The sequence below is a fragment of the Rhinolophus hipposideros genome (genome assembly GCF_964194185.1).
Source record: "Rhinolophus hipposideros genome assembly, chromosome: 25".
NCBI classification, from domain to species: domain Eukaryota; kingdom Metazoa; phylum Chordata; class Mammalia; order Chiroptera; family Rhinolophidae; genus Rhinolophus; species Rhinolophus hipposideros.
Genome location: NC_138071.1, coordinates 2232553 through 2245289, shown reverse-complemented (window position 1 = coordinate 2245289; position 12737 = coordinate 2232553). Strand labels below are relative to the sequence as shown.

At 37.8% G+C, this 12737-nt stretch overlaps 1 protein-coding gene across 8 annotated transcripts in view; it reads right to left on the bottom strand.

Moving 5' to 3' along the window:
- Positions 1-12737, bottom strand: part of FOXP2 (forkhead box P2) — a 632923-nt gene that overhangs the window by 119836 nt on the left and 500350 nt on the right. For 4 of the 8 annotated variants that reach the window (XM_081038539.1, XM_081038538.1, XM_081038541.1 and 1 more), the window contains one exon: positions 845-919. The exons of the other annotated variants lie outside the window; for them this stretch is intronic. In XM_081038539.1, the coding sequence (XP_080894665.1) occupies positions 845-919 (75 nt within the window). The remainder of the gene's footprint in view (positions 1-844; positions 920-12737) is intronic. 8 annotated transcript variants of the gene reach the window in all.

Below are 12737 nucleotides of genomic sequence, written 5' to 3'. Positions count from 1 at the left end.
AATTTACTTGTTTTTAAGAGTTTTAACTGTGTTGTTTTCTATTAATTATACATTAAAAATATTATGTATAGAGTAGTGAAAAATATAAACTTCAGGTGAATCAATTTAGGAATATTCTAATCCAAGAAAACTAAATAAGTATATCCGTTTTTGAGGAAAGAAGCAAAAATTCTATATATGAAAATATGCATAGGACTTACATATTTAGAGATTCTTTAAGAATACAGGTGGTATCCATGCTAAATAGAAACATGAAGTTGCTCTATTTAAAAATTCTTGAATGGCTACTTCAGTATTGCTATTCATTTCCAAGGCTAACTGGTATGGGAATTGGGTCACGAAAGCAATTTTCATTGACTATTATAATCTAAAGAGACAAATTACACTCTAATGACAGAATACGTAAAAAAAAAAAAAACCTTGGCATATTTATATGGTAACTTGCAGAACAAGGAACAGCAACTTTTCCTTAAAATATGTATTGTATCTATCCATAACCTCCATCCATTTATTTTCTGCATATCAGTACTTTCTCATCAAATTATTCCTAAAAGTTCAAGAAAAGTATAGCAGTGACACAGCCACATGCCTTTATATATTTAAGGTAAACTTTAATGCTGTCAAATCACAGAAACTGTGAGCTGTATATCTGATGAAATATAACTGAAGTGAGAATACAAGTAACAGAAAACCAACTAATTACAGCTGTATCTTAATATTAGTCATCTCTTGATTATCTGCGTCAATGGAAGGGAGTGGCTAATTAGAAAGTATAATCTACTTAGTGACCTTCAGTTGATGGCCTTGTGCTTAGAGCTGAATTGCCAATTGCCCAGGAACTTACTGCAAATGTGTTGTGAGGATGCCCATCACCAGAAGAGTGGCCACAGACACATAATTTTGTTTCTGGAAGCAATTCCTAGATTAAACAAAGAGAATCAGGAGTTGGCTTTTTTTTTTTTTTTCCAATCTTAAGACTTATGTTAATAATGTACATTATTATTTAAAAAAATATTTTTTGGGTTATTATCTTGGTAGGTCAATATAAATAAGACTACTCAATCTTTGTCTCACAGATAATAATAGTATAGATTTAAAAAAATAGAAATAATTTGCCAGAGGCAAAATTGAATATTTGAACACAATGCATTAACCACTAACCAAAAAATTCATTGATTATCTACCATGATCTTGACTTAAGAACTTCAGTTCGCATTTCTAAGCTAAAATTACAGTTAATGTCAAATAGATTTAAATGGTACTGTGATTTTACAGTAGTATGGGATGATATTATTATTATTTTTTAAATTAAAGTTTATTGGGGTGACAATGGTTAGTAAAGTTACATAGGTTTCAGGTGTACAATTCTGTAATACATCATCTATAAATCACATTGGGTGTTCACCCCCCATGACTCCGGAATGTTATTTATTCTTAAAACTTTGTCTCTTTTTGAAAAAACATAACTGTTTGTAGTCAATTATAGTCGATACAAATGAATATAAATCCTGCCTTGTCATAAAATGTGACAATAATCACAAGAATCTCTTTAAATAAAATGCCTTGACCATGTGTTACTATAACACAAACATTGCCTTTAAATATATATTTAAGACTGTGGAGTCAAAATCCATAATCTCTGTTAAAACCTGTTGAATGTGCCATTTGTATTGAAAACTACTGTATGTACTCAAATGTATAGTTTCCACTTTTATCTTTAAAGCAAAGTGATTATTTATTGATAAATAACATACAATGTCATTTTTTACCTAAGTAGTGTTAGACATATCAAAGATATTTGTCTGAAGGGCAAAAAGATTTCACTGCATTTAAATAGACCATGTGACAACACATCCTTAGACTTCATGTATGATATGAAAGGATGATCCCCACTCATAAAATACACAAGGGAAATTATAAGTATATCAGAAAAGAAGAAAAGCAAGGAGGAATGTGGTTGGGGTGTCAGGGAGTATTTGTAGTGGTTTGATGCATGTAAATATTACATCTTATAAATAATTCTTTTCAAATATATCTCTGAAGTTCAGGGACACTGTTTAAGAAACAGATAATAGATGCTTTACATGACTATATGCCTTTTTTTTCTCAAGATAAGAGCAACATTAATTCAAACAGGGAAAATGGCTTCCAAAATATTCCCTTCCTTCAGTTCTCTATGAAGAAGAATGTCAGCTGATGCTGGCAGAGGAGGACTAGGGAAAAAATGTTCAAGTTATGTTTTACTGTCAGAATCCAACAAACACGTCTTCATCTAAATTATTTTGTCAACAGCCCTGCCGTGCCCTTTCTAACCTTACTTGGCACCGGTGCATGATTAGAAACACAGGGCTGTGACTCCAGTGAAGGTGTTGGCATCGTAGCACTCTGTGAAAATATTAACTATGAGGTTAACTCCAATTTTCTCTTCTGTAATTAAATGCACATGGTACTAATGAGGTAACCTACTGTTCCTTGATAGCACTAATTAGCTAAGAGGAGAGTACACTCTCACACTGCAATTTAAACCTAAAAATAAGGTTGAAATATGCTAATTGCAGGCAATTTAAAACAGTAGAAGTTGAAGAACTAGTCACAATAAAAGAAACTGACTGCTTTACAGCTAGGCAGCTGTAACTTTGGTTAAAATCAAAACAAGCTACATGATTTTTGGACTGCTATTTAATAAGGTCATAAGCATCCTTAAAAAAATGAAATGCTATGCCATATCATAGCAATGAGCCAGACTAACAAAGAATCCTTGGATTGGCACTCATCTACATAAAGTGAAAAATGAGTGAGCATTACAGGAACTCCAAAGGTGTCATACACTGTTTATGTTTAATACTGAAGACTGAACTCCATAAATAAGCAACATCACCTTATACTCTTTTAAAAGCACCCACATTAAATATTATTCTTTGTGTCTCCGACATCAACAAAACATGTCAATGTGCTGAAGATTTGTCCCATTACAGGGCTGGATGGGAGGACACAGAAAGGAATAAATCTCGGCACATGAGGAATACAGAAAATACAAACAGGAAATTTCTAGACAATGTATGTGGGGACAGAGCCAGGAGTGCAGTTTCCAGGCTCTCAACCCTCACGTGGAAAGGTGCTGGCTCAGGTAATAGATGGCCATCAGCTGTGACTAGTTGGTCATCAGCTGTAACCAGTTAGCCATTAGCCACTAATGTAACTGCTGTGGCTATGCTGGTTGGTTGGTTGGTTGGCAGAGAAGTAGATGGCAGATTGCACATCATGTGGCTCCTGCTTCCTGTTCCTCCAGCCCAGCCACCAGCGAGAATACAGTGGTATGACTCCCCTACCTATGGCTCTGTGGGTGTTCCTTTTTGGCCTCAACAGATCCTGTGTTCTTATGTGGGGAGCGGGAGCTGAGTCCCCACAATGTACAAGCACAAAAACTACACAACAGATGCTGTAGCATAAAATGAAGAGGGTACAGGCGCCAAAATACCAGGAGAGTTTCATCATAAGAAGGAGATTTTGCACTACATTTCTCCTACAGATTAGAGATTCGGGATGTAAGTAGCCCAAGGCCGCACAGTGAGAGATGATGCTCTCCATTCTTAGCTCAAAAGACTCAGAAACATAATTTCAATAAATCTAAGTATAATCCCAACATGTCTTGTTTGTTTCTCATTTCTCAAATATGATTTTCACTGATAAAACACTGGGAAAATTTTGACATAAAGCAAGATTCTGAAGGACCTTCTGAACCATCCAAAAAGATAATATGTTTTGATTGGTACTGAGTATATTTTGATTTTGTAAAATCTATGATATGTTTTTATTAGCCAAAAACTTTAATTAACCAAAAATTCTCATTGTCTGACAATGGGAAATCATTCCTGTTACCACATATAGAAATAAAGCATATTGAAATTATATTGTCATTCACATATCCTTAGAGATAGGGATTGCCCCTCACTGAGGACTCAAGGTCACATTTTTCTGCCCCTGTCACTTTGCATGCAAAATCATAAAATACATGTCCATCAGTCTTGTGCACCTGAAACTAATAAAAAAAAGAAAAAAATGATAAAATACATATAGATTAAACCATAAAAATAGTTGAACAAACAATAAACATGAAGAGGTAAACAGCAAAATTTGTGAGGATGAAAAGTCAACTTACTCTTTACCAAAGAATAATAACAGAAGGAGAGCAAACCATTTGCAAGGCAAAGACTTTTAAGTACCTCTCAACTAATAGCTCCTGCAGTTAGAAGTATGTGAGGTACGCTTTGTACTACTACCAGCCAGTCAGCACGTGCTGCCAAAAGGCTTGGTTGAGGAAACTGTGCTTGGGAAAACCCACCCAGCTTCTTCTCCTGGCTGTCCTAGAGCTTTCTACAACAGGAAGTGAAAGAACATTGGCAGGACATGCTAATAAACCTCTGACCAACCATGTTTTAACAGACCCATGAAGCCGCAGGTCTGTAGAGGAGTAGGAAGGCGAATGAAATTAGACAGTCATTTAGAAATAGCTCTCCTGGAGGCAACCTGTCAAATTCCAGCAAATCACAGGAAAACACAATGTGAGTGGATGTTTTAAGTGTTTACATCTGTTTCAAATAAACACCAAAGAAACTTTTAACAGAGAAAAGGCCAAGACAATGTCTTGGATGGGCTTTCAGCATTAACTTCAGAAGGAATCGATTCTTTAGTCCAATATGGATTGTTGTGATTTTCTGCTAGGACAATAAAGAGTAAGTTATTTAGTGTTGAGAATGCTAGCTCTAGAGACAGCCTGCTGGAGTTCAGGCCCAGACTCAACGCTGACGACACGCCTGACCTTGAGCAAGTTACTGAGTCTCTCTCCGCCTCTCCCTCCCTAGAAAGGGAGTACTAAGTAACCACCATATGCTTATTAAATGCATTGATTTGCTGCTACCCGTATACTTCACGTTTACTAGCTATGGACTTAATATTTATTAGCTATCATTATTACTTCAGAACAACACTCAATTTTTTTCAAATAAAAAAGTTATTGAAGTTCTACTATGTGTAAAATAATATTATACACCGTAAAGCTTGCAAAAATTCTCAAGACATTGTATCTGCATTCAAATACCTTTCAGTCTGTCATTGGACTTCATGATATCAATCAAAGCTTTTTACACATGAATAAAAAGTCTTTTTTCTCTTTAGAAATCTGGTGCAGCAAAGCAAGAAGTTAATGTGAGTGTGTTTGCATTCAGTGACAAGGTAAAATGACTTCTAAGGAAGAATATAGTTTTTTCAAAGTTTATGAAAATAATATTTTTCATAGAAAAGTAGGTATTATATATTGATCTTTCCTGACAAATGAAAATATTTTAAATTGAGGTTGGCTGAAAATATATTCACATTTTTCTTTAACGTGTTTAAAATGTTACGGTCACAATATTTGGGGTAAAATTATATCTGAATGGAATAGTGGCCTACATTTTAAAGGTGAAAATATTTTAAAAAGTGTTCAGCTAGTCAAGAAATCTGGACTCTGTTGAAATTATATAAAACAAAAACTAAATTAAGTGGTTGATTGGCCTTTCTGCCACTCCAACTGGTTTGTTTTTTGGGTTGACTGGCTGTTCGCGGGCCATTCATCACATGTGATGGAAATTGTCCAGGGACAGTGTGGCCAGGGTTATACCAGGAGGATATGTGTTGGCATCGTAAATTAAGACTACTTCATCCTTCCCAACCTCATCTCTGAAAAACACATTAAAAGCTGCCTCACTCCCACAAAGGAGGTGAAAGAAAGAGAACTGATTCCTGGAAAACATTTTGAGCAATTCTTAAGACCAGTGGATCAGAGTAGTTGGTGAATGGTTTGGAGTCAGTCCACGAGAAGCAGGGAACATGTACTTTGGAGGACCAAATCAATATGAGCACAGCTTGAAGACGTTTCATTCTCACTCTGAAGAAGCAGTTAGTGCTGCCTTACTTCCTCCGGTGGCACAGACTGCAAAACTCCAGACAATACTGAGAACATGCTGTGGCCATTAAAGATTCGCTGTACAAAGAAGGAAAATGAAGCCCGGCAGCTAAAATTATTTACAAAGCACATGCTTTGATTTACTTTTTAAAATGGCTATGCACACATATCCTACGTTACAGGTCCTCAAACTTCATAATGTAAAAGAATTCCTGGATAGACAGTTATCCCTGCAGATTCAAGACTACATTCCCAGAGATTCAGATTCAAAAGACCTGGAATAGGGCCCAGGAATATGCATTTTAACAAGCATCTTGGTGGTTGTGATTACACTTTAAGAACATTGCTGTCCGTGTTTGGATATATGTGTGACAGGTGATTTTTCATTGTTTTATTCTGTATTATCCACATGGCTATAAAAATGGATAAAAATAGTCCTTTCCTCCAAAGAGAGTGAGAAAAACAAACAAGAGCGGGAAAAACTAACAGCTTTGTGAACCAGGATGCAACAAAGTAAGTGGCATTTACAGGGGCTCCTAGCTTTTTCTGTGGTTTGAACTGCTTTGTCAGTCTCGTAAAATCTAAAATAGCCCACCAGGAAAAAAATTTAATTGCATAAGATAAGGCAGAAGAAATTAAAGAGGAAGTAAGTTTTCCTACTTTTCTAATTTCAAATTTCAATTCAACTTTCAAAATATTTAAAAAGCCACATTTGTGAAATATTAATAAATGTGTTTCTTTATTAATGCATTAAATTACAAGATACAGTGACAAATTTGATAACCACTATAATTTTGAAGTAGCGATAAGCTTAAAAATATTTCTAGATATTTTTGCCAACTATGATGTGATATGAAAATATATAGAGGGTGCCAAAAAAGTGTATACACATTTTAAGAAAGGAAAAAACTGTATTAAAATTGTGGTAATATATACCGATAATAAAAAATAAATAAAAGTCACCTGTATACATTTTTTGACACACCCATATTTATTGGTGACAATCTCACAGATACTGCTAATACTACAGTATTGTTACCTACATTCAAAAAAAAAAAAAAGTTTTCCGGTCAAGATGGCAGAGTAGGCAAACGCTGCACTTACCTCGTCTCATGACCACATCATAATTACAACTGAACTAAAGAACAATCATCATTGATAATTGCCTGAAGTCTAGCTGAACCGAAGCTCTACAACTATGGACATACAGAGGAAGCCACCTCGAGACTGGTAGGAGAGGTAGAGATGTGGAACGAGCTGGTCTCACACCCACATGTGACCATTAAAAATCAAGAGGGAAATCTCAGCTGCAGAGTTACCCCCCTCCATGAGGAGGGGTCTCAACCCCTCCCCAGGCTCCCCAGACCAGAGTTCCAGTACCGGAGTGAGAAAACCCCATAACTTCTGGTTGTTAAAACCAGCAGAGATGGTGGCAGAGTGAGGTGGAGGGCAGCTGAAGCCCCAGGTGCTCCTCTTAAAGGGCCCACTCACAGACTCACTCACTGACAGACTCACTTGATCTGAACTCCAGCACTGAGGCAGCTCAGGGGCACCAAGAACATATGGGCAGGAACTGAATTCTCTGGCTTAGGGTGAGAGCTGGAGGAACAACCTTCTCTGAGACAAAGAAGCTGGTGAAGGCACTGTTTCTTTGTTGAGCCCTCGTCCCTCCTGGCATGCAAACTCAGGTGGCCACAGCATCTGAGTTTCCATCATCCTGGCTATCTTTATCCATTCACTCCACCCTGGTGATTCCCTGAGACCCTGCCCCACCCAACTTTAGGGCCCATCCAAGCCACTTCCAGTGGCTTTTCTGTACAAACAGCCTGTCATGGCTCATGCTGTACTTTCCTAAAATCTCTCAAAGCCAAACAAGCAGTATCTGGCTTTGGCATGTCCCATACCTCTGGCTGTGCAGTCCTAAGCCTGGCACTGGAACAACCAGCCTCAGTTCATGGCTTGGCCTCTCAAGGCACCTCCAATCCCAGTGTTGGTGGTGGTCATCTGTGGATTGCTTTGTGGCTCATACTAGCTGGCCTTGGGCAGGGCACAGGCTGTGGCTGAACTTGGCCTGCAGTGGGTCCCCCCCCCCCCCCGAGGAGTCCCCTGTAGATGACACATTTGGTGGCCAGATTCTGATAAAGCTGGAGTATCATCTGACTGCCTGCAAGGATGACACACCTAAAGGGAACACTGGTCAGGAACCAGAGCCTTGCTAAAGTGTATCTTGTTCTGTGGGGTCAGCCCCTGCACAATAGCTCTTCCACTGTAGTCACAGCCAGTCCTTATAACAATCAGTCCAAGGGTCAATCCCTTCTGTTGATATGCAAACAGCAACCAAGGGGCTCAACCACAATAGGAGGGCACATACCACCCAAACATGGGACACATCTGGAGTGCCCAGCTGAGGTGACCTAGGAGACTGCGCCACTGGGCCCCACAGGATACCTGCTACAGAAGGCCACTCTAGTAAGACCAGGAGGCTTAGAAACTCTACATAATACATAGAAACACAGATAGGAAGACAGTCAAAATGGGGAGAGAAAGAAACATGTCCCAAACAAAAGATTAGGACAAAGCTCCAGAAAAAGAACTAAACAAAATGGAAGAACTAAACAAACATTTTGGAGAGTTCAAAATGGAAGAACTAAACAAACCAGATGGAGAGTTCAAAACACTAGTTATAAGGATGCTTAGTGATCTCGGAGAGAACTTCAACAAAGAGATAGGAAAAGTAAAAATGGAGATAGAAAACATAACACATTATCAGTGAGAAATGAAGACTATAATAACTGAAATGAAGAATACATTAGAGGAATCAACAGTAGATTTGATGAAGCAGAGGATCAAATCAGATTTAGAAATTAAGGTAGCAGAATACACCCAATCAGAAAAGCAAAAAGAATCCAAAAAAATTAGGATAGCTTAAGGGGCCTCTGGGACAACATCAAGTGTATCATTATTCACATCACAAGGAGAAGAGAGAGAGAGCAAGGAATTGAAAACCTATTTGAAATAATAACAATGGAAAATTTCACTAACCTGGTGAAATAGACATACAAGCCCAGGAAGAACAAAGTGTCACAAATAAGATGAATACAAAGAAGCCCACAGCAAGACACATCGTAATTTAAATGCCAAAGGTTAAAGAACAAGAAAGAATCTTAAAACCAGCAAGAGAAAACCAGCTAGTTACCTACATAGAGCTCCCATAAGACTGTCTGCTGATATCTTATCAGAAACTTTGCAGGCCAGAAGGGATTGGCAGGGAATATTCAAAGTGATGAAAAGCAAGAACCTATAACCACGATTACTCTACCCAGCAAAGTTATTGTTTAGAATTGAAGGACAGATAAAGACCTTCCCAGACAAAAGCTAAAGGAATTCATCACCACAAAACCAGAATTACAAGGAATCTTAGAGGGACTTCTTTGAGACACACACACACACACACACACACACACACACACAAAGATAGAAACTTAAATAATAAAATGGCAATAACTACATATCTACCAAAAATTACTTTAAATATAAAGTAATAAAAGGATTAAATGATCCAGTCAAAAGAGAAGGTGGCTGAATAGATAAGAAAACAAGACCCTATAAGAGACTCATTTCAGATTGACTCATTTCAGATTGAAAGACACACTCAGACTGAAAGTAAAGGAATGGAAAAAGTTATTTTATGAAGATGTAAAGAAACAAACAAAAAATCTGGGGTAGCAATACTTATATTAGACAAAATAGTTTTTAAAACAGAGGCTATAACAAGAGACAAAGAAGGACCCAGTAATCCTGCTTCTGAGTATTTATCTGAAGTAATCCAAAACAGTACTTTGAGGGGACATGTTCATCCATATGTTCATTGCAACATTGCTTACAATGGCCATGATGTGGAGGCAGCCTGGGTGTCCATAGATGGATGACTGGATAAAGAGGAGGTGGTACATCAATACAGTGGAATATTGCTCAGCCAGGGAAGGGAATGGGTTCTTGCCATATGCAGTGGTATGAATGGAACTGGAGGATATTGTGCTGAGTGGAATATGTCAGTCAGAGAAAGATAGATGAAATGAGATTTCACTTCTTTGTGGAATCTAAAAAGAAAATAAACAAACAAACCAGAACAAACTCATAGATACAGAGAACACTTTGATGGTTGCCAGATGGGAAGGAGGTTAGGAGTGAGTAAAAAAAGGGAAGGAATTAAGCAGTGCAAATAGGGACATAGGGTATAACACAAGGAATATAGCCAATAATGTTGTTATAACTGTAGGGTGTCAGATGGGTATTAAGTTTATTGAGGTAACAGATGGGAGGGGTGTTGGGGCAGCGTGAAAAAGGGGAAGGGATGAAGAGGTAGAAATTGGGAGTTACAAAATAGTCATGGGGATGTAAAGCACAGCATAGGGAATATAGTCAATGATATGGTAATAGCTATGGATAGTGTGAGGTGCGTGCTAGACTAGTCCGGGGGATCACTTCTTCAATTATATAAATGCTTAACCATATGCTGTACAATTGAAATTAATATAAAATAATATTGAGTGTCAACTGTAATTAAAAAATTTTAAAAGGGAGGGTGTAAAGGTAAAGGGGAATGAGAGGTCCAAATTTCCAGGTATAACACAAATAAGTCATGGGGATGTAATATATAGCACAGGGAATATAGTCGATAATATTGTGATACTATGGTACGGTATCAGATGGTTGCTGGACTTATCGTGGTGATCACTTCTTTAGATATATAAATGTTGAATAACTATGGTGTATACCTGAAACTAATATAATATTGTATGTAGCTATATTTAAATAAAAATCTTTAAAAAAGAATGTCTTAATTAGAAGAGAAATTAAGACTACTTTTTTCTCCATTCATGTCAATAGACCTCCTGACCTCTATATGAATCCTTGATTAAGAGACCCTACATCAGAGAGAGAAATACATTGTTGAAGAGGTAAAAAGTACAGTTTGAGCATATTGAAAGAAGGTATTTTCTAGCTGACTCCCAAAGAATGAGTAGAAATTTATTACTTGGGAAAAAAAAGTAGTAGGAGGGAAGTAAGGCAGAATCCAAAAGATTTAGGATTGTGTCTAAGAAATGTAATAATTTGGGGATGGCAGGAGTTGGTATGGATGGGGAGAAATGATGAGAAATAAAGCTGAAAAGATAGGATTACGGAAAGTTTTGTTCATCAGACAAAGGGAATTTCTATTATGTCCTAAGGTAAAGGGGAGTAGTAGATTTTCTTTTTAGGAAACCAGAGAAAAGCATGAGGGTGTGGGTTAAATCTGGAATTGGGAAAAATTCGTAGCTGGCAGCCTGAAATGCCCAGCGGTTCACCAGAGAGCAATTATTGCATGTGCTGAATCAGAGGCAATGAGAAGGAGAAAAGGATACTCAATTTGAGGAGAGACTCACTTCAGAGGATTTTAAGACAGCCTGAGTGACGAAGTGAGCGAGTGTGGGATAAGGGACACTGGAAGTGGACTGTGATATCACTGGTAAGAGAAGAGCATGCAAGAAAATCTCCTTTAAGAAATGGAAGAGAATTTGCTTCATTCAGAAATACTTAGATGTGCCTACAGGACATCGGGTAGATATTTCAAGCAGATCTTTGAATATACAAGGCTTAAGTTCAGGAAAGAAGGAAAAATATACAGAGACCTGAGATCACCACCTTATGTGGCAGTAACCCCACAGGAAGTGGATAAGTTCTGTCATTGAGATCATCTAAAGGAGTAGTTCTCAACTCATGGCAATGTGTCAGCATCACCTGGGAGCTTTGAATAAATACTGATGCTGGGCCTCGCCTCCCTTAGCTTCGGATTCAATTAGGTGAGAGTAGAGCTCATTTTTACAGTAGAGCTCATGTTTGTTTGTTTTTAAATAAGCACCCCGGGTAATGGTAACATGCAGCCAGAGGTTAGCACCACTGATATAATAGTTGAACAAGAAAGTTACAAACAGAGATGAGGAAAGCCATCAAAAGACAGAGTGGAGATATGATCAGAGATGTGGTGTCACAAGCCTCAAGTGTTTTGATGGGGTCCAGTAGGATGAGACTTGAATACACTCACTGAGGGTGTCAGTGGTATTCAACAGAATAATTTCAGAAGGGTAGCAGAGATAGAAACCGTACTACAGTTATGTTGAAGGAGGAATGGAAATTGAAGTGTAAACAATTATTTTCAAAAGCTTAATGATGAAAGAAAGGGGAGGGTTAGGAAAATTGCCTGATATAAAACAAAGGTTGATTTGAGATTTTTATTTATTGGTGTTTTTCTTTTTAAAGATGGGAAGATACAGAAAAATTGGATACTAAAGATACAGGAAAGGAAATGTCCAGTTGACAGGAGAAGGTCGTAGAAAAGGTGGGCAGGAGCAGGTATCAGGGATAGGAAGAGAAAATGACCTTGGAGAGAAGATCTTACTGTAATATAAAAGTGTGTAATTAGAGGTGCCAATATGTTTGTTTTAGGTGTAGAGGTGAGAGAGGCAGAAGGAGTTCTTGCCCGGTAGCCTCTAAATTTCCTCTGGGAGTTGGAGGTGAAATCACCGAGAATAAAAGGGCTAGGTGTGAAGTAGGAGCTGTAAGGGTACAGGGAAAGCAGAACACTGGTGTAGGGAGAGGGCAAGGCCAGTGACACAACTGCTCAACAGTGACAACAGCTATGGCCACGCTGAAGTCAGAGACAATGCAGCTGAGGTTGTGATTTTCTAGAGGAATATTCTGGAGCTTGCTTGGGAACAGGAGTAAGGAAAACTATACTGTTTAGAAAATGGAT